Raw genomic sequence first — 22,839 nt, forward strand, 5'->3', positions numbered from 1 at the left:
CTTAATTACTTGTTGCACCTGCATGCTAACTTTTTGTGTTTCATGTATAAGAACACCCGGATCCCTCTGTGCTGTACTTTTTTGGAGTCTCTCTCCATTTAAATAATAGTCTGCCTTTTGATTCTTCCTACCAAAATGCATGACCTCACACTTTCCGACATTAAACTCCATCTGCCAAGTTTTTGCCCACTCACTCAACCTAAATATATCCCCTTGCAGATTCCTTATATCCTCATTACAACATGCCCTCCCATCTATTTTTGTATCGTCAGCAAATTTGGATACATTACATTCTGCCCCCTCCTCAAAGTCATTAATATAGATAGTAAATAATTGAGGCCATAGGACTGATCCTTGTGGCACTCTACTAGTTACGTCTTTCCAGCCTGAAAAAGGCCCAATAATCCCGATTCTTTGTCTTCTGTGCGTTAACCAATCCTCAATCCATGCTAATACATTATCCCCAATACTACGAGCTCCTAACTTGTGCAATAACCTTTTATGTGGCACCTTAACAAATGCTTTCCGGAAATCCAAATACACAACATCTACCAGCTCCCTTTTATCAATTCTGCTTGTTACATCTTCAAAGAACTTTAGCAAATTTGTCAAACATGATTTCCCTTTCATAAAACCATGTTGACTCTGTTTGATTGCATTAAGCTTTTCTAAATGTCCTATTTCTTCCTTAATAATGGATTCTAGCATTTCCCCAGTGACAGATGTTAGGCTGACTGGCCTATAGTTTCCTGATTTTTGTCCCCCTCCCTTCTTGAACAGCGGCATTACATTAGTGGTTTTCCAATCCGCTGGGACCATCCTGGAATCCAGTGAGTTCTGGGATACTTCAACCAATGTCTCCACTATATCTGCAACCGCTTCCTTTAAAACCCTTGGATGCAGGCCATCAGGTCCTGGCGACTTATCTGCCTTTCATTCCATTAATTTTTCAAATACTTTCTCCCTCGTGATAGAGACTGTTACAAGATTTTTCCTCCCATTAGCTCCTTGCTCATTTGATATCTTTGGGATGCTTATAGTGTCCTCCACCATGAATACCGATGCAAAATATCGGTTTAAATTATCTGCCATTTCCCTGTTCTCCATTATCAATTCTCCAGTTGCATCCTCCAAGGGTGCCACACTCACTTTAGTCACTCTCTTTCTTTTTATATACCCAAAGAAGCTCTTGCTGTTTGTTTTTATATTTCTTGCCAATTTACTTTAATAATCAATTTTCTCCTTCTTTATTAGCTTTTTAGTCATCCGCTGCTGGTTCCTACAAAATTCCCAATCCTCTGGCCTACCTCATGGATGCATTTTTGTGTGGAGGCTTGTGATATCACACAGGGGTCACCGGTGGAGCCCTGAAAGGAGCCACTGGCATAAAAATTGAGCGCTGCAGTCACTTTCACGGCCACTGGCAATGGATGCCCTCCATGTCCCCACTACGCCAAATCCTGCAGCAGGTGGCAGATGTGACTGACCAGTTCCCTGGACTTGCGCAGTCTTCAGTGACACTGGTTCTTGGTCATCTCCAGGAATGTAAAGTTCTAGCTGGGTGCCTACCAATGATGGCTCACTGTGGCTCTTCAGCGAAGTGTGTGGAAGTGCCAGTCACCCCTTCTTCTTGAGGGTGCTGCTCCTCCCTCTGTCCAGCCAGGCACCTCCGTCGCTCTCTTTTCCTTCCTCTTTGCTCCCTGTAAGCCATGAGGCATACAGCTAAGTCACCAGGCTCCATGGTCCTGATGTACTCCTCCTGCAGGATGAAAGAGGGAGAGACATGTGGGTTAGCATAGGTGTACTAAGAACCTCGCTTGGTTAAGTCAGAAGGCCCCTTAATGCATCCCAGAGAGTGCTGGCTACCACTTGGATAGCCAGAGTTTAGTGCGCTGCATGGCTGCCCGAAACCTTATCAACCTCCGCTCCACTCCGCCTGACCAACTGGTGGCAGCTTAGCCCTCTTGACTGCATGCTGTGCTCTCAGCTCAGGCACAGGCACAGGCATTCTCCTAACTGGCACTGCAAGGCTGCGCTGTTAGCTTGAACTATGGGGGAGACTGGTCCAAACCTAAATGAAGACATTGCAAGGGGTTGTGAGCACCTCCACTAGTGACTGCTCCATGGCCAGTTTTCACAAAGAGATTGTACAACTTGCCCAGTTGCCCAATTGCTCTGCAGTCCACTAAAATGGTCATTAGTTTGAACTCTGTGCCCGAGGGGTGAAAAGCTCTGGAGTATTTGGCGGCTCTTCCATGCCTCTGCATTGCTTGAGTGGGTACATAAGCTAGGGACTCCAAGCATGTCAATGTGGCTGTGCCTGAACTGTCTCAGCTGAGGAGGAATGGTCACTTTTTACAAGGTTTCGCTAATGCACAGCCGCTTTTCTCCCACCGCATATGCTTGTGCACTACCATCAGACCAGGCTGCCTTGCCCACCCACAATTCGCCTCAGGTGCAGTGAAGCCCTTGCACACCCGAACTTGCCTCACAGTGTGCTGTCTTCACCCCCACCCCCAACTCGCCCCAACCACAGTGTAGCCTTTGCCCCGGGAATGCACTGTCAGCCAGTGGGAAAAAGTGACTGGCCTGTGCCCTCGCATGAATGTGTGACGCCTCAGCCTTGAAGTTGAACGGGCGACCCTCGCGAGCGCTGCGCAACATTAGTGAGCACTCACCTCCAAGTTCCCCTCGAAGTGCAGCTCGCCAGGTGCATGCCTTATAAATGTTGTTGTGAAATATGTCGGCGTGATTGCCCGGATGATCCAGCATGGGGTGATGATTCTGGCTAGCAGAGCTTATAATGATATGCAGATATATTAAGATGACGTCCCCGACGTCCGGCAGTGGGAAATGCGGTCCACCATTGATGGGCGGAGTGGACAATCGCAAACCGGTTTCACAACGGCGGGAATTGACTTTTGGCCTTCGCACCATATTTTACGCTCACACCGGCCACGATGTGCGATGTCAACGGGGACGGAAAATCTACCCATGGAGTAAGTTCAGTCTAAAAGTTCCTATAAAATACTCTAAAGCAGTGTTGTCCATATCAGGGAAATTAGGAATACGGATGAAGACAATTGTATTTCTGATTGATAAATAAAAAATGAACAATAGCCAACATGGTTGAATATGTCTCCTCAATACTCATGTCCATACGCTGTATACATGTTTTTTAAAAATTCATTCAAGGGATATGGGCTTCACTGGCAGGGCCAGCATTTATTGCCCATCCCTAATTGCCCTTGAGAATGTGGTGGTGAGCTGCCTTCTTGAACCGCTGCAGTCCATGTGGTGTAGATATGCCCATAGTGCTGTTAAGAAGGGTGTTCCAGGATTTTGACCCAGTGACAGTGAAGGAACGGTGATATATTTCCAAGCGGAGTGACTTAGAGGAGAACTTCCAGGCGGTGGTATTCCCGTTTTTCTGCTGCCCTTGTCATTCTAGATGGTAGTGGTCGTGGGTTTGGATGGCCACACTTGAATCTCCTGGTCCTGCTGGTATTTGTAGACCTTTCAAACTTTATTTTGTGATTCATATTGTATTAGGCTGAATTATTGCTATTTTTGGGATGTTATTGCTTTTAAAAAACAGGGCGTTAATCTCACTATTTTTAGATTATTTTGTTCCTGATGATGGAAACATCAATTACTTATTTTTCATGTTTGGAAAATTCTTTCTGCAAAATGTTGTCAACCATACCAAGACAAATAGAATAACAGAGTAAAAGCAGAATAACTAGGGAAGGAGTAGGGCCAATTAGGGACCATGTAGGTAATGTGTGTTTGGACCCGGAAGATGTGGGTACAGTCCTCAATGAATATTTTGCGTCAGCCTTCACAATGGGAAAGGACGGCACAGGTATTGACATCAGAGTGGAGGAATGTGAAATGTTATTGGAAATTAACATAGAGAGAGAGGAGGTACTAGTGGGTTTAGGGACCTTAAAAGTGGATAAATCCACAGGCCAGGCTCTTGACGGAGTCTAGGGAGAGATATCAGGGGCCGAGGCAGTAATTTTCAAATCCTCTCTGGCCACAGGTGAAGTGCCAGAAGACAGGAGAACTGCTAACATTGTCTCATTATTAAAAAAGGGAAGAAGGGATAGACCAGGAAATTACAGGCCAATCAGTCTAACCTCGGTGGTAGGGGAGTTACTAGAAATAATTCTGAGGGACAGAATATATCTGCACTTGAAGAGACATGGATTAATCAGGGATAGTCAGCATGGATCTGTTAAGGAAAGGTCATGTTTGACAAATTTGATCAAATTTTTTGAGGAGGTAACCGGGAGTGTTGATGAAGGTAATGCATTTTATGTGGTCCACATGGATTTTAGCAAGGCTTTTGATAAGGACCCTCATGGCAAACTAGTCAAGAAAGTAAGAGCCCATGCGATCCAAGGCAAAGTGGCATGTTGGATCCAAAATTGGCTGAGGGGCAGGAAGCAGAAGGTGATGGTAGAGGGATGTTTCTTTGACTGGAAGTCTGTTTGCAGTGGGGTTCCGCAGGACTCGGTGCTAGGGCCCTTGCTGTTTGTGGTGTACATAAATACTTTGGACTCAAGTGTAGGGGGTATGATCAAGAAGTTCGCAGATGACACAGAATTTGGTAGTGTGGTAAATAGTGTGGAGGATAGCCGTAAAATGCATATCAATGGACTGGTTAGGTGCTCAGGGCAGTGGCAAATGGAATTCAACCCAGAAAAGTGTGAGGTAATGCACTTGGGGAGGGCTAACAAGGCAAAGGATTACATTATGAATGGTAGGACCCTGGAAAGCACTGAAGGTCAGAGGGACCTTGGTGTGCATATCCACAGATCCCTCAAGGTATCAGGGCAGGTAGATAAAGTGGTTAAGAAGACATATGGGATACTTGCCTTTATTAGCCGTGGCATAGAATACAAGAGCAGGGAGGTTATGCTGGAACTGTATAAAAAGCTGGTTAGGTCACAACTGGAGTACTAAGTTCTCGTCACCACATTATAGGAAGGATGTGATTGCACTGGAGAGGGTGCAGAGGAGATTTACCAGGATGCTGCCTGGGCTGGAGGGTCTGAGCTATGAGGAAAGATTGGATAGGCTGGGGTTGTGTTCATTGGAGCAGCGAAGGTTGAGAACGGACCTGATAGAGGTGTATAAGATTATGAGGGGCATAGATAGGGTGGAAAGGAAGGCAATTTTTCCATTAGTAGAGGGGTCAATAACCAGGGGGCATAGATTTAAGATGAGGTAGAAGGCTAAGAGGGGAGTTGAGGAGAAATCTTTTCACCCAGATGGTAGTAGGAGTCTGGCACTCACTGCCTGAAAGGGTGGTTGAGTCAGAAACTTTCGTAACATTTAAGAAGTATTTAGATATTCACTTGTGTTGCCATAGCCTTCAGGGCTATGGGCCAAGTGCTGGAAAATGGGATTAGTGTAGTTAGATCTTTGTTGACTGGTGTGGAAACGATGGGCTGAATGGCCTCTTTCTGTGCTGTAAACGTCTTTGAGTCTACCGGTCATTTAAAATTTACCTGCAGAAATGTTAATTTTGTGTCTCCCAAATAAACTAATTAGATACTTAACTCTCACTCTCACCACAGTAGCTGGTGAAATTTAAATTAAATTAATAAATTCAATGAGGTAACAAAAATCTGAAATTGAAAGCTAGCCTCAGTAATTGTGACCAAGGGTGGAATTTTTCCTGTCACACCAGTAGTGGGAATCATGGCAGACATGGTGATTTGGTGGGAGGCCAAAAATCAAGTTTCCCGACATCGGGAAATTAGTTTGGAATATTATTCTCCCAACTTTCATGGCGGCTTAAAGGTGTGTCGAGTGTCCATTGGAGCTATGTCAGGAACCCCATTTGCATCTCATGAATGCTCAATCAAAGGCCAACACACAGGAACCTTGTCCCTCTACCAAATTAAGCGCCTCACCAGCAGGAATTTAGAAAGCTCTATTTCACGACTGTACATAAGTGACATGCATCCTGTGAAGTAGACCTCTTCCTGGACTTTCAGGTCTGTAGATGCTGCATTTGCCTTCTTTTCACAATGTCACTGAGAAATATCAGTTCTGCCTCAGCCATCCCCTATGCCAAGGCTGGGCACAGGGGAGGGTTGAGGCTGAGGCAGAACTGGGGGGGGTGGGGGGAGAGGACGGCAGGTGGTGGAGTCAGGGAGCAGAGTGGAAGAGTGAATGACTGTCTGGGTGCCATATAAATATGGCGACCGGACATTAGAGCCTGTGAGCTTACGGTGGGCCAAGCCTCCTGGCCTGAGATGCGACATGCTCCTTACGGCTGCATAATTAATGAACTGAAAATCACAAGATCTCACATGTTCAGCCATCCCATCTCCAGCAGAAATCACTCCAACTTTCACTTCCACCACTGGACTTAGTCTCCAGGTTGGAAAATTCTGTCCCATGAAACTCTCATCCTTTGTCGTAAAAAAACCATCTGGTTCACTAATGTCCTTTAGGATAGGAAGTGACCCACGTGTGACTTCAGGTTCACAGTAATGTGTTTGACTCTTAACTGTCCTGTGAAATAGCCGAGCAAGCCACTCAGTCCAAGGGCATTAACAGGCAACAAATCCTGGCTTTGCTGATGATGCCCACATCCCATGAAAGAACTATTAAAAAGTCCCTCGAAGAGAGGAGTCCGCTTAAAGCCCACACATTAGAGCTTACACATGGAGTCTGTTAATGTGGGGATGTTGTTGCACTGCAGCTACCACACAGTTCTGACTGAACAGGAAATTCTTCCACTATTACCACCTGCCATGAATCTAAAGGATTTACAGGTTGGCAGTCAACCTGCTTGGCCATGCACCTTCAGTGACCATCAAGTCCTGGAGTGGGACTAGAACCCAGACCTTCTGACTCAGAGGTAGGGACACTTGTTAGTAGAATCCAAGCCAGTTAGTGAAGTCAAAGCCAAGACATTGAAAGAGAGTTTATTCCCTTTGTTCAATCTCATAGCTCTCCCCACACACTCAATGTCCTAGCAGTCCCCTATTTAAGACATGCATACTAACCCCTGAGCTATACAGATACCTGCCTCACTCCCGTTACATTCTTTTAAAACCCAAAAATAAACTAATTAATAAATCAAAAAATTGATAACCCTTTAAAGAGGCACTGTAACAAATAACAAATCTTTAAAGGAAACTTATCTAGATAAATTATAGTGTGCAGTCACCTATTTATATGTGCTTAAAGTACTTAATTAAACAATGCCTTTCACTTGAGTATCCTAGCAATACAATTAACATACCATAACAGATTCCCCTTTCTTTCTTTAAACAATAACTTTAAAACACGCTCAACACGCAGTGAGGAGACACCATAGATCTTCACATTGCATCTGTGAATGTTCCTGCATACATATCCTCTGTGATAAGGTTCCTGTCGTGGAGACACAGCAGATGCCCACAGTCCCTACATTCCAGGAGAATGATGACGACATGCATTGAGGCACTCCATTGATCCTCACATAGCTCATGTGAATGTCTGATCTCCTATCTGGCTGATGGCACCTCATTTGAGCTCTGTGAACAGGCTCATATCATGGAGATGCAGTGGGGATACTTTTTTACTTCTCCTGAACCAGGTGGTGGTGTTCCCATGTATCTGCTGCCCTTGTCCTTCTAGATGGTAGCGGTTGTGGGTTTGGAAGGTGCTGTCTAAGGAGCCTTGGTGAGTCTCTGCAGCACATCGTGTAGATGGTACACACTGCTGCCACTGTTCGTCAATGGCGGAGGGAGTGAATGTTTGTGGAAGGGGTGCCAATCAAACGGGCTGCTTTGTCCTGGATGGTGTTAAGCTTCTTGAGTGTTGTTGGAGCTGCACTCACCCAAGCCAGTGGAGAGTATTCCATCGCACTCCTGACTTGTGCCTTGTGGACAGGCTTTAGGGAGTCAGGAGGTGAGTTTCCTAGCCACTGTATTTGTATGGTTAGTCCAGTCCAGTTTCTGGTCAATAGTAACCTCCAGGGTGTTGATTGTGGGGGATTCAGCGATGACTGTCAAGGACCGGTGGTTGGATTCTCTCTTGTTAGAGATTTTTTTTTATTCGTTCATGGGACATGGGCATCGCTGGCTAGGCCAGCACTTATTGCCCATCCCTAATTCCCCATGTTCAGAGGGCATTTTAGAGCCAATCACATTGCTGTGGGTCTGGACTCACCTGTAGGTCAGACCAGGTAAGGATGGCCAGAACAAAAACAAAAATACCTGGAAAAATTCAGCAGGTCTGACAGCATCTGCGGAGAGGAATACAGTTAACATTTCGAGTCCGTATGACTCTTCAACAGAACTGATAAGTGGCAAGTAACATTCGCACCAAACAAGTGCCAGGCAATGAGGTGGTGGTGTAGTGGTATTGTCACTGGACTAGTAATCCAGAGACCCAAGGTAATGCTCTAGGGACTGGAGTTCAAATCCCATGATGGCAGATGGTGGAATTTGAATTCAATAAAAATCTGGAATTAAGGTCTGATTGACCATGAAACCATTGTTGTTTGTATTAAAAACCCTTTAGGGAAGGAAATCTGGCCATCCTTATATAAAAGCAAAAAAACTGCGGATGCTGGAAATCCAAAACAAAAACAAAATACCTGGAAAATCTCAGCAGGTCTGACAGCATCTGCGGAGAGGGATACAGTTAACGTTTTGAGTCTGTATAACTCTTTAACAGAACTAAGGAAAAATAGAAAAGAGGTGAAATATAAGCTGGTTTAAGGGGGGTGGGACAGGTAGAGCTGGAGAGAGGGCCAGTGATAGGTGGAGATTGCCAAAAGATGTCATAGACAAAGGAACAAAGAGCCGTTGACGGTGGTGATATTAGCTAAGAAATGTGCTAATGGTGACATTAAGGGTAGAAAGCAGGACGAGCAAGGTACAGATAGCCCTAGTGGGGGTGGGGTGGGGGGAAGGGATCGAAATAGGCTAAAAGGTAGAGATAAAACAATGGATGGAAATACATTTAAAAATAATGGAAATAGGTGGGAAAAGAAAAACACCCACCCCCGCTTAAACCAGCTTATATTTCACCTCTTTTCTATTTTTCCTTAGTTCTGTTAAAGAGTTATACGGACTCAAAATGTTAACTGTATCCCTCTCCGCAGATGCTGTCAGACCTGCTGAGATTTTCCAGGTATTTTGTTTTTGATTTCCAGCATCTGCAGTTTTTTTGCTTTTATATAAGGATGGCCAGATTTCCTTCCCTAAAGGGTTTTTAATACAAACAACAATGGTTTCATGGTCATCATCAGACCTTAATTCCAGATTTTTATTGAATTCAAATTCCACCATCTGCCATCATGGGATTTGAACTCCAGTCCCTAGAGCATTACCTTGGGTCTCTGGATTACTAGTCCAGTGACAATACCACTACACCACCACCGCATTGCCTGGCACTTGTTTGGTGCGAATGTTACTTGCCACTTATCAGCCTCAGCCTGGATATTGTCCAGGTCTTGCTGTATTTGGACATGGGCTGCTTCAGTATCTGAGGAGTCATGAATGGTACTGAGCATCGTGCAATCATCAGCAAACATCCCCACTTCTGACCTTATGATGGAAGGAAGTTCATTGATGAAGCAGCTGAAGATGGCTGGGGCTAGGACACTACCCTGAGCAACTCCTGCAGTGATGTCCTGGAGCTGAGATGATTAACCTCCAACAACCACGACCAGTAGTTTGTGCTAGGTATGACTCCAACCAGCAGAGGGTTTTCCCCCTGATTCCCATTGATTCCAGTTTTGCTAGGGCTCCTTAATTCCACACCCTGTCAAATGCTGCTTTGATGTCAAGGACAGTCACTCTCACCTCATCTCTGGAGTTCAGCTCTTTTGTCCATGTTTGAACCAAGGCTGTAATGAGGTCAGAAGCTGAGTGACGCTGGTGGAACTCAAATTGAGCATTAGTGAGCAGGTTCTTGCTAAGCAAGTGCCACTTGATAGCACTGTTGATGACCCCTTCCATCACTTTACTGATGATCGAGAGTAGACTAATTTGTCCTGCTTTTGTTGTGCAGGACATACCTGGACAATTTTCCACATAGCCGAGTGGATGCCAGTGTTGTAGCTGTACTGGAACAGCTTGGCTAGGGGCACAGCAAGTTCTGAAGCACATGCTTTCAGTACTATTATTCGGATATTGTCAGGGCTCATAGGCCTTTGCAGTATCCAATGCCTTCAGCCGTTTCTTGATATCATGTGGAGTGAATCGAATTCTGCCCCTTGTATAGGATTTCCTTCAAAATGTTTGATAAATAAAAGCCCATATCTATTGCTTCTACTAGAGCCAGTGTTTCTGCGGTAAGGCTCGCTGAATTTTCTGAAACCTCAGCCTTGATAAATGCCCTTCTCCCTGCATGCAGAGCATTCACGTGCTCAGAAAAAATTGAAGCAGTTGTAGTTCCTTCCAAGGCTGGGGGATAATCCCACATCACTGCAAGTATTTTTGGATTTCTCCCATAAACTAATTGATAGGGAATGTAGCCTCCAGCCAGTTGAAGTAAATTCCATGCCACTCTAACTGATTCTTTCTAACTGATCAGTATCATCATCTTCCCCTCTGTCATTTCAAAAACCCTGTACTTCTGTTTTGGCCAATTCATCACATAATGAAAAATTCGAGTCACATCTGAAATGCCTGTTGACCATTCGTTGGTTATTCCTGGGGTGCATTCTCCTGCCAGAGTTAATCAATTCCTATAATCTGTTAGAGCTACCAAAAGAGTCTCTAACTTCATTTCTTTTGTTTATAGTTCTTCTTTGTACAGTTACTTGCGTCCCATATATAAATGGTCTTGAAATGCTGCCAACATTGAATCCTTCATCTTTCTTGCTACTGCTGAGGGTCCCATTGGTGCCATGAAAGTGGCTGGAAATGAATGTTTCCCCAGCACTTTTTTTAAGCTTTAGACATCTGTTCCAAAAACATATCTGTTTCTGAGAATCTAACTCCAATCAAGGCCAGGAGCCTATCCATGTTTGATACTTTTCATAATCCAGCAATTTGAAAGCAAGCAGTGAATTTGGGATCTCTGTATAGAATTTCTGCAATCTTACATATAACATGTTAAATTCCATAATATATTCTTCTATGGACTAACCATCCATCCTTCTAAATTCATCAAAGATTGACCATGCCTCATATGAATTTAACAGATCATCTTATAAATTGCTCCATGAATTTTAAGAGATTATCCAAATCTTCCTCAGTGTCCAAATGACAAGCCTCTAGCTCTGAAAATACTTTGCACCTGATCCTGCTTCCGCTGGGAAGCAAAAGTGCCACAGCCATACCTTGCTTTTGCTTTTGTAAGGTGATCTGTTAAATTCAGAGAATTTAAAACAAACCATAATAGGCAACAACAAATCATTGAAAAAAAGCAATTTTGTTTCTGCATTTTCATGCAAAAAATGGAGGGTAGCATTGTAATGAAAAAAATAATCTTTGAATTTCACCTTATCTCCCAGTTTTGTCAATTTTGAAACTTGCCTCTGCTATTGACATCTCCTTTGTAAATACAACTTGTTACTATTTTGGATTTTGATGCATCACTGATAAGTGATAAACATGAGCATTTATGCAATAGTGCAGAATGGACCTTGTGTCAAAATAGAATGGGTGTGGGCTTATTCTGCTTTATGTAGTTAAAGTATTACTGTTGTATTTATCAATATAGGCAACAGTCATTTTTCATACTATCTTTGTATTAGCATTAGTTCATTTTGGAAGAATGATCGTGAGTTTGTTTTAATGAATCCATCATTATTTAATTTCTACTAGAGACCTCAGTGGTCCCTCTAACACCATTTACACATGTCCACTTTAATGCAGAGATCATTAGTTCTTCAGTAGCTCACCTAGCATGGCATATTAATATAATTGTGAACATAATTACAAAAAAAAGTATCATGCTTTAATTTATACATAGAGGATGAATTTCTGGAGGGGTTCTCCTGGTTGATTGGCGGACCGGACAGTGATCAATGGATAAGCGGGAGACCATTCAATCCCATTCCACAGAAATTCATCCCTACATATCTCAGTATTTACTATGCTATCAGCAAACAGATGTTTTACAACCTGAACTGGCTCTGGGATGTAGCTGTTCCACAGGAAGTTTTCAGTGACAATGGGCCATGAGGTAACTTCAGTCACTCTGTCACCATCCTGCGCAAAGTCAATCACTGCTGTATAGTGAATAGATGATCGGGAACATATGCCTCGATTGCAAGGTGCTTGGTGTAGGTCCACATGACACGAGGAAAGGGCAAGATTTGATCCTGAATGTCCAACACTTGGTACATCTAGATGGAATGAGAAATTAAATCAAACATTTTATAAGAAGTAGTGCTCTATTAATTCTTAGCATTAAAAAGGAAACATGCAAACAAATCTGTACGTTTGGAGGGTTTGACTTTGCATTGGTGAAAATGTGGATTAGCTACAAAAGAGCAGTGCATCACTAATTAAAGTTTGGGAATAGTTTGACATTTTTTTGGCTCCAAGATCTCTGATCATTCACTTTAACAGAGGTGAGGTGAGGTCAGGGTGACTGCCCTTGACATCAAGGCACCATTTGACCGAGTGTGGCATCAAGGAGCCCCAGCAAAACTGGAGTCAAAGGAAATCAGGGGGAAACCTCTCTGCTGGTTGGAGTCATACCTAGCACAAAGGAAGATGGTTGTGGTTGTTGGAGGTCAATCATCTCAGTTCCAGGACATCACTGCAGGAGTTGCTCAGGGTAGTGTCCTCCGTCCAACCATCTTCAGCTGCTTCATCAATGACCTTCTTTCCATCACAAGATCAGGAGTAGGGCTGTACACTGATAATTGCACAATCTTCATCACCATTCGCGACTCCTCAGATACTGAAGCAGTCCATGTCCAAATGCAGCAAGACCTGGACAATATCCAGGCTTGGTCTGACAGGTGGCAAGTAACATTCATGCCACACAAGTGCCAGGCAATGACCATCTCCAACAAGAGAGAATCTAACCATGACATTCAATGGCATTTCCATCACTTAATCCTCCATTATCAACATTGCCCAGAAACTGAACTGGACTAGTCATGTAAATACTGTGGCTACAAGAGCAGATCAGTGACAACGAATCCTGCAACAGGTAACTCACCTCCTGACTCCCTAAAGCCTGTCCACCATCTACAAGGCACAAGTTAGGAGTATGATGGAATACTCTCCACATGCCTGGATGAATGCAGCTCCAACAACACTCAAGAAGCTTGACACCGTCCAGGACAAAGCGGCCCGCTTGATTGGCACTCCTTTCACAAACATTCATTCCCTTCAGCACCGATGAACAGTGGCAGCAGTGTGTACCATCTACGAGATGCACTGCAGAAACTCATCAGGGCCCTTTAGGCAGCACCTTCCAAACCCATGATTGCTACCATTTAGAAGGACAAGGACAGCAGACACATGGGAACACCACCAACTGGAGGTTCCCCACCAAGTCACTCTCCATCCTTACTTGGAAATATATCGCTGTTCCTTCACTGTTGCTGGGTCAAAATCGTGCAGCTCCTTCTCTAACAGCAATGTGGGTATACCTACACCATGTGGACTGCAGCGGCTCAAGAATGCAACTCACCACACCTTCTCAAGGGCAATTAGGGATGGGCAATAAATGCTGGCCTAACCAGTAATGCCCACATGCCACAAATGGATAAATAAAAATAAAACTGCGCATGGATGAGCACCAGGTATCCTGTGGAAAACAAAATGTCCTCTCTCAAGATGACAACATGTCCATTCCCCCACCAGCCTCTCAAGCAGTGCCACATTGAAACTGGACAGCAAACTAAATCATAGTCAGCTACTGTATGTTACAGTCTACAGCCAGGACCTCTTAGGCTCAAGCTCTTCAAGGTCAATCACCATGGTCATCTCAAGTGCTCTCAGGGTAAGATCAGCAGACTTTCATTTCCCAGTTGTAGCCACTAGCACCGTGTAGGAGCACCATATTGTTGGACATGTTGGAGCGTTAAGAGTTAAAATTGAACTCACCTATATGACCATGACCAGTCATACAGCAACAAGCTTTCGAAGGTGAACAAGAAAACAGTGAGATGTATTTGCAAGGAAATAAGTGACTGAGATAACACTGGCCATAAGTGATTACTACAAAGCGTTAGTGACCATATGGTGTAGAGTGGATATTTAAGTAAGCTGACAATAAACTGTTATTGAATGGATCCGAGAACAGATAAATCATATGATCTTATATGTGAAGTGTACCTTTAACTAAGCAAGCTGAGGTGCATAAAAGAGGATGGCATTCCAGAGTTAGCTGGAGAGCTAGAAAGGGACAGGACTCTGAAGCTACTCCTTTGTACTGTGTAGATTTGATCACCTGTCTTGTATATGAATAAAATCTGTTCTGTAAACTTCACTACCATGCTTACACGAAGTGTTGTGCATCGTAGAAGGAAGGAGACTAACCAACAGTTGATTCTAAAGAGAGTGGTAGCATAATACTTAAAACAGACACTTGGAGCAGACGTGCACCCAACCCGGTCGGGCGTAAAATAGCATGAGAAGACGTTGGGAGAGCGTCCTGGTGTCATCCCATCTGCGCACAATCTTTAGATTGGCAGGCTGGTGCAGGTCGCAGCTGCGCTCGCCATCAATTAAAAGGCCACATAAGGCCATTAAAAAGCCAACTGATCCAGGTTTTATGTTGCCTGTGCGATTTTGCACTCGTTGCACCGGCAAAACAGGCAGGCAGACAGCCCACAATTCGCAAAACCTCATCCAAGGGCTGGATAAAAAGGGTCAGCAGCATTGCCATTGTGAGTAGTGAAGAGTTTAGGAGATAGTTTGCTGCTATTTATTTGAACTTGACAGCTTCATCTCTGTTCTGAGCTTAATTCTCAGCTAGGCTTCATTTCAGACTCATTGGTGTCTCCAAGGCCCCAGAGGATTTTGACCATGTGGATCCTTCCAAGTATCAGACAGCCTTCTGTAATCCTGGTAATGGGGATTTTGCTCTCAGCTGGAGGCACCTACCCTGAGGAGGAAGAGAGGGGCAGAAGGGAGAGGAGGCCACGTGTCCCAATGCAGCTTCCAGGGGAGTGACCATGTGGGAGGAGAGGCACAGGCACAAGGGGTGCAGGGCCATCAGTTAGTCCAAGGCGGAAGGGGCCGCAGAAGATGCCACTATCCTGCTGCCAGGCTTTACAGGCAGTGATGTGGCTACCTCAATACATTCAAGAGGCAATGCCGAAGGAGGCTCTGCCTCTCCAAGGAGACTATGACCTCCATTTGTCAGATGATAGCCTGAGATCAGCTCCGACTGTGTGGGTGGACACCCCATGCCAGTGGCTCTGAAGGTCACAGTGGCCCTCAGCTTCTATGCCTCTGGCTCCTCCAGGGGTCAGTGGGGATCTTTGTGGAATGTCCCAATCAGCTGTCCACATTTGTGTCAAGCTGGTGACAGAAGCTCTGCTCAAGTGGATAATGACTTCTATTCATTTCTGGATGGAGGAGGCCAGCCAGGCTGAACGAGCCAGAGGGTTTGCAGTGTTTTCTGGGTTCCCCCGCATCCAGGGTGCAATCGGCTGCACACATGTGGCCATCAAGGTGCCAGCGAGTCAGCCGGGTGCCTTCGTCAAGAGGAAAAGATTTCACTCGATGAACATGCAGATAGTGTGTGACCACAGGATGCAGATTCTGCAAGTCTGTGGAAGGTACCCTGGCAGCTCCCATGACGCTTATATCCTCAGACGCTCCCAGGTGCCAAGGCTATTCAGTGCTCCAGCCCGACTGGATGGATGGCTGCTGGGTGACAAGGGCTAACCCTTGCAAAGGTGGCTTATGATGCCTCTCCGCCACCCAAGTATAAAGGTAGAGCAACGTTATAATAGGAGTCATGCCTCCACAAGGGTGGTGATAGAGAGAACCATAGGTCTTCTCAAGATGCGCTCCTGATGCCTGGTCCATTCAGGGGGAAGCACTACAATACCGCCCAGAGTAGGTGTCACTGATAGTGGTTGCATGCTACGCTCTCCACAATCTGGCACTGGCAAGGGGGACCCACTGGAGGAAGAGGAACTGCAAAAGATGAATGCTGCAGAGTTTAGCTATGTTGATGGTTTCAGACGATAAACTTTTCGAATAATGTATAAACAATAATACACAATTGATTTAGAAAAATCAGTTTTACTCTTTGTTCTCTTTTGTGTGAGATATTAGTAAAGGTTTAATCAGCTCCACAGGCCACAGAGAATGAAACCAGTAGTGAGTCAGAAGAGGAGTGTGGTGAGGAAAACGCTGAGTGCGTGGAGGGAGACCTCTGTATCCTTCAGGGAGGCAGGGACACCAGGGACGCCTTGACCCAATCCTTCTTCAGCTAGGCTGCAAAGATCTGCTTCCACCTCATGCCATGGCTGCCGCCCCCATCCCAGATGCCTGAAATGGACCTTTCATTTGAACCCAAAGTTTACTCAGTGCCTGTGCAATGAAGTTTAGAGACACTCACAGCCAGCATTACACACTGGCGTACCCTGCACCAAAAAATAAGATGAAGTATACTCAGGCCATTACGACAAAAACAAAATTTATGTAATTTTAACAATCAAAACAAATTAACATTACTATCTCTGGTGTCCATTTTTATACCAGTAAACATAAACAAAACATTACTGAACAGAAGATCACTCCCCGTGATCAGTCCCTCCTGTGCTCATGGTGCCTTAAACTTACATTTATGAGTGCTACATCTTGGTGCACCCCGCCCCCCTCGCTGGCAGCGGCACTGGAGGCAGCCTGCTGACTCTGGTGTCCTGTTGGCCTTGATGACCTTGACGACTGTCCTCTGGCCAGTGGAGCCTGTGCAGGACCCGCCTGGGAGGGAGCGGCCAATGCCATGGTTGGCATCTCCCCAGTCATCGCAGCCTCATCAGATGCCAGGTCACTGGCAGAGGGGTGAAGGAGCTGCTGCCGTCATCCAGAGCACCCTGAAAGGAGCCCGCAGAGATGACAGGCAACTCATGCGCCAACGTGAGGTCACTCTGGACCTCCCTGCTCGCCATTGATGGACGGGCATCTGGCTGGGATACTGGGTGCCTCACCTATCTCCCACACTGGCACTGACCACCTGAGATCATTGCCTGTGTGAGGGCTTGCAGGTCTGAGCGTAACCCCAGGAACCCCTGATTCTGTCCCTGGAGCTGCCTATCCATGAGAGTTGCCATTCTCTATGGAGCAGGAAGTATGCTCGGCGATGAGGGTCATGCTCCCCATGGACTCCTCCGCAACAGAGTCCATGGCATGCATACCTTTCATGGATCTCTGCCAGATCCTCCTGCACATCCCGCTGGACATCCAGCATCTGCCGCCTAATGGATGCCTCCAGAGGCTCATCACCTGCCTTCAACTCAGCAGCATCGTGGTCTCCAGCAGTCCTCTGACTGCTGGCGCCCTGGGTACTCTCTGCCTGCACCTCAAGCAAGTGTGAAGTGCTCTTCTGCTGTGCATCGACATTGTAGCTGCTGATCTAACGCCCACTGAGGTGCTGGTATCTGCACTGATGCCTGGTTCCTGGTTCAGAGAGCAGGTGTGACGCAGGTGCAGCTGAAGCCTGGCGGTTCTCTGGTCTCAGGGGTGGTCCTTTGGAGTCCTGTGAACGAGTGCCTGCTGGCGAATCTAAAGGAGAACAATGACATGTCATTAGTTTAAGTAATCACGCTGTCACTGTGCATGCCAGGCACCCTGGCGAGACAATGGAGATCTGCATCATGGTGCCATCTTCTTTCAATGATCAATGGGGACTCCAGTTTTGAGGCTCTCATCAATGAAGAGACTACACAAGAATATTTGCACTATCCAAAACTCTCACCTCTGTGCACTCTTGCCTTCATCTGACACCCCAGCCCCTCAACAACCGGCTGAACAAGGTGCACCGCGCCTCTCCAGCTCCAAGGTATCCTGCTCAAATCTGGTCAATATTAGGAGGTTTGTGGGGCCTCCACCTGTCCGCGACCTCTCAATGTTGTTATGACTCTTCCTTAGATTCACCAGCAGGCACTTGTTCTCAGGACCCCGAAGAGCCACCCATGGGGGAGGGGGAACAGACAGCCCTTAACACTTCATCGCACTGATCCATGCCAACACGGTACTCACCCTTTCCGAGCGCAACAGGTCATTGAACCTTTTGCGACACTGAAAACATGTGCACCGCACAATGTAATGGCTGCTGTCCTCAGTTGCCACCTCCTCCCAAGCTTTTTTTGCCTGGTGAGGTGGCCTCCTCCTTCCATCTCTGGGGACAAGGGTGTCCCTCCTGGCAACCATGTCTTCTAAGAGCACAGCGAGGCACTCGTCTGAAAACCAGAGCTCCAAGTGCCCATCCGACCTACCCTTCTGCCTGACATCTCCAGCCGTTGTTGAGGCCATAGCTTCACTCTCCAGAACACAGAAGATATGTTCTTCCCTGGCAACCTTCAAGGAGCTGCTTGAGCCGTTTTTAAGCCACTTGTCAGGTCGCCATTGGACCTGGCGCCTGACCCATCCCGACCATTGGGAAGATGCATTTCATCCTGGGCAGGCCTTAATTGGTCAATCAGCATGAAATCGCAGTCATGGTCCAATCCCGGTCGGGGCCTGTTTCCCAACTTGTCACGGGCCTGCCGCCTGCCACCAAGGGTAAAATTCAGGCCATGGGGTTTGCAGAAGGGTGACACTTACTTTTACAATTTGTTTTTGCCCAATTGAAAGATGAACTGTCTGAAACCATTATTTTGCCCGAATTCTTTGCATTGGCGTTTGTGACCATACCCATGGTGAATGATACCAGTGCTCATGCTGCAGGGTGTAAGACTGAGTAAGATGGTAGGATGGAGAGTAGATGCAGAGAAGATGAGATGAGAGATGGTTCCAGCATTCCTCCATGATTTTGCTGCTGTAAAGCTATGGCAGTTGGCAGGATTGGTGATCCTTGCTTTTCCAAAATGACCCATCATCCTGCTGCTCTTCACGCTCCTATGCCTCCACTTCTTCCTCTTCTGGTGACTCTAAAGGTTTCCCACTTTAGAGGGAAAAGTTATGAACCAAGCAAATGGCAACATATCTGGAGACTCTATCAAGACTATATTGCAGGACATCTGAAGACTTATCCACGTAGCAGTTATTTACTTAATAATAACTCTACTAGAGGCAATACCTCTAACTGTGGCATTCTTTTCTATATATAGTCAGATTTATGATAGATATTTTGAGCCATGTAGTCAGGGAATACCCCTTGCTCCTAAGCAATCCATCTGACAATGGATAGTCTGTGTGGAAGGGAAGGAAAATTGAGCCTTGATGCAGGATAAAGATATCATGACAACTGCTAACACACAGACCTGCATGACACTTTACCTGTTGTAACAACCAGCTGAACGCTGAGTGCTTAGAAATCCTTCCTCTTTACCCTGGGTTCTTGATATAACTAGGTGCAGTCAATTATGCCCCACACATGAGAGAAGCTTGCGATGCTGACGAAGCCCAGAGCTATGTTCCTGCTTTCCTACCTTAATGGGAGAGTGATGAATTTAGCAGCCTTAGTGAAATATGGCACTTGCTTAACATGGGAATGCAGTTGCTAATGTCACCTAATGAAGTCTATAATGACTCAGAAGCATTAAATTTCAGGGTCATAGACACTTTCAGTGTAACAAACAATGAAATGTGCAACCTATTCCTGAGCTGTAGCTGGTGCAACAGGTGACACAGCTCAGTCACAGCCTCCGTGGTAAAGCAGAGCTGTCAGGCACACTGTTCCACACGAAAGAAAGACGTTCTGTTCTGTACATGCACATCGTGTAAGGCTCCAGTGCCTCCTCCCACCAGCTGCAGATCTCTGTTCTCTGTCTTTCTACTCTTCCTCTACCTCATCCTCCAATGCTAGACTGTCCTGCAGCTCCTATTTTTGAACTCAGCTAGAGCAGCCAATGCAGCCAGAAACAGGGCTGAAACCCTCAAGTAGTCTAAGATGACTAACTAGAGACTTAGCTGAATTCAGCTGAGGATCTTATTAAGTAACATTGATGCAGTCTCCTTCCTGACTACTGCTGCTGCTGAGGATTTGTGGGCAAGTTTTAGAATTAATGAATACAGTACTCTCTGCTCAGATCACTTGCTCCCAGACATTGATGCAGTAGTTTGTATCACCCTGGGACTACAGCATGACATGGGGGAATAATCTTTAATCAGGCACATAATCCTGGTTTACATATATGCATTTGATACCCGTTCTTCTCAGGCAATGCCAGTGGATGAATACAAATAGTCCAAGTCAACAGGGCATCTGGCACAATTCAGGTGTAGAAGGTCAGAAGATGAAATTAGTTGGTCTAACTCTGATTTCACGAAAATTCTGAATGTGCGAAATAAGAGTAAATTAAAGTTGCTTACCTTGATTTGCTGTGTTAAGCATAATTGTGAGTTTACATTCATCTTCAGCCTGGCTGAATTCAGAGCAAGGGATAGGCACTGTACTCTCAATCACCAGTCTGTGTTGCTTTCCATCCTCTGCTATAGTCAAAGCCTCTGGGTGAATCTGTCAATTCACATCACTTTCATATTAAAGACAGACCAGATCAATTACACACTGAATACAAGACTGATAAGCAACATTTTTGTGTTGCCAGATTTTGAAGCTGATCTCGTGTTGAAATTAAACCTCAGTGTGCATGCTCAGAATTCTACAAGTGCAATGCATGCCAACTATTCGACTTGTTAACGTGAGATGTTCATTTAAAACTGATATTTACAGCCACATAGTAACTTAACAAATACTCCAATAAAAAGAACAATGTTGGAGGTATTGAGGCCAGGAATATGCCTTTTAGGTACAATTCCTCAAAAGTGGCAAAAATGTTTATTACTAACATATGCGCCATAAAAATGTCTATATTGCACTAGCATAAAAGCCACAGCTTCAACTTTTAGGGTTGTTGGCTATTCAGAAAAGGTTGCTTGCATTCCTGCAAAAAAAAAAGTGAAGTTGCAGCTGATCACATTTTGCAATGGTATTTTTTATACAGTTTCATTTGTGAGTATGCTTGACTTGAGTTGTGACGCGTGGACTCAAAGAACATGGTTGGAATTTTACAGTCCCCCAGGGAGCAGGCTGCCTGGTTTTGTGGGGGGGTGCAGTAAACTCGGGTGCCATAATATTTTACTAACAGTGGGCGGTATGTATGCCATGTGGCATGACTACCAGGTTTTTACAGGCTGAGGAGTAGTCCCTCCTGGAGTAGTCCCTCCTGTATCGGCCCAACAGATGCCCTTCACCATGGCATATCACCCCCACCATGTTTCCCACCCCTGCCCCCCCAGAACCCCGAACCCGATTTCCTCGCCCCCTGGCTGGGCCCTGCCTTAGTGGAAGATCTCAACTTACCTTTTCATCCAACTCCATCGACTATCATCAGTGGGGACTGCCAGCAGTGCCAGCTGTGGCCACCGCCCCCGATGGAACGACCGAGAGAAAACAACGGTCAGACATTTGATTGGTTGGGAGCTCTTGGAGGCGGAACTTCCTCCCAGATGGGGGCGGAGCTTTCACTCTGAGCCAATTAATGGTCCGGTGGCCATAAAATCGGCTCGGGGCAACTGGGCCAAGCCTGACTTTTCAGTCGGGAGGGCAGGGCTACCACCTCAAAATATAATTCCGCCCCAAATTTCAAATGGGATTTGCTGGGCTGGCATTGAGATACAGTATTACAAAAGCAAAACACTGCGGATGCTGGAAATCTGAAATTAAAAACAGAAAATGCTGGTAATACCCTAGCTGGTCTGGCAGCATCTATGGAGAGAGAAACAAAGCTAACATTACATATCTGCAATTAAAGGTCACAGACCTCGAATATTAACCCTGTTTCTCTCTCTGCAGGTGCTGCCAGGCCTGCTGAATATTTCCAGCATTTTCTATTTTTATTTGAGGTGCAGTATGTTGGAGCACTGACTACAGTTCATCAAATACATCCATATTTCTATGCACTTTTGAGCTGATTCAGAAATGAATTCATTGGATAGTATTACATGGTTGCCGTCTTCACTCTAAGGAAGGGTGGAAAAATCAGATGAAGGGTCATTTTAAGCCACTTTTATATACCAACTATAACTGGACAGATGGATATTAGCTTAAGTCTGGGAGCAGACTGCATACACAGCCTCTTATTTTGACATAAGTGGCATTAAAAAAAGGTCAAAAATAAATGTTTTGTTTCAATTAATTTGTATTGATTGGATTGAATAGCATTCTGTTCAACATGGGTGCCTTCATTTAGAGATTCCAATAGCATTTCTAATTGTTTACTAATAGTGTGCATAATTATTAATGCTTGCCTTTACTTCATTCTGTACACCTAAGAATTAAATATGTTTGCCAAGGCAGATGAATGAATGAATGAAAGGACACATTTTACTCTATTTGAGAACATAAGAAAAACTACTTTACTTTATGAAGCCAAAGTGACCTAAATTGCTTCTGACATTCTGTGATGTTCAAATCTATCTTCATTAACAAAGGAAAGTGGTCAATCACATTTCACCTTTAATATTGTTGCCTTTTCACTTATCAAGCACCTAAATTAGCAGTTAATAGAGAAGGCTAATGAAAATTTATTTGATCTAATGGCAGAATATGTAAAGCTGGCACCAAATGCCTCCACAAAATATAGAGGAAACTGACTGTCCCGAGGTTTAGTCTTCCAAATAGGAGAGTGGCCAAAAAGTTTGGTTGTGTAGAGCCTGTATTTATATTGCAACAGGTGCTACTTTGGATCCAAATTGGCATCTGTGGCTCATGTGCATACTT

At 45.1% G+C, this 22,839-nt stretch overlaps 1 protein-coding gene across 1 annotated transcript in view; it reads right to left on the bottom strand.

Moving 5' to 3' along the window:
• vwde (von Willebrand factor D and EGF domains) overlaps positions 1-22,839 on the bottom strand; it is a 379,611-nt gene that overhangs the window by 193,183 nt on the left and 163,589 nt on the right. Inside the window, exons 7-8 of the mRNA XM_078538828.1 lie at positions 20,430-20,574; positions 12,096-12,319 (exon numbers count right to left, since the gene is read on the bottom strand). Coding sequence (XP_078394954.1) covers positions 12,096-12,319; positions 20,430-20,574 — 369 coding nt within the window. The remainder of the gene's footprint in view (positions 1-12,095; positions 12,320-20,429; positions 20,575-22,839) is intronic.

This window comes from Cetorhinus maximus, chromosome 3 (genome assembly GCF_964194155.1).
Source record: "Cetorhinus maximus chromosome 3, sCetMax3.hap1.1, whole genome shotgun sequence".
Lineage (NCBI taxonomy): Eukaryota > Metazoa > Chordata > Chondrichthyes > Lamniformes > Cetorhinidae > Cetorhinus > Cetorhinus maximus.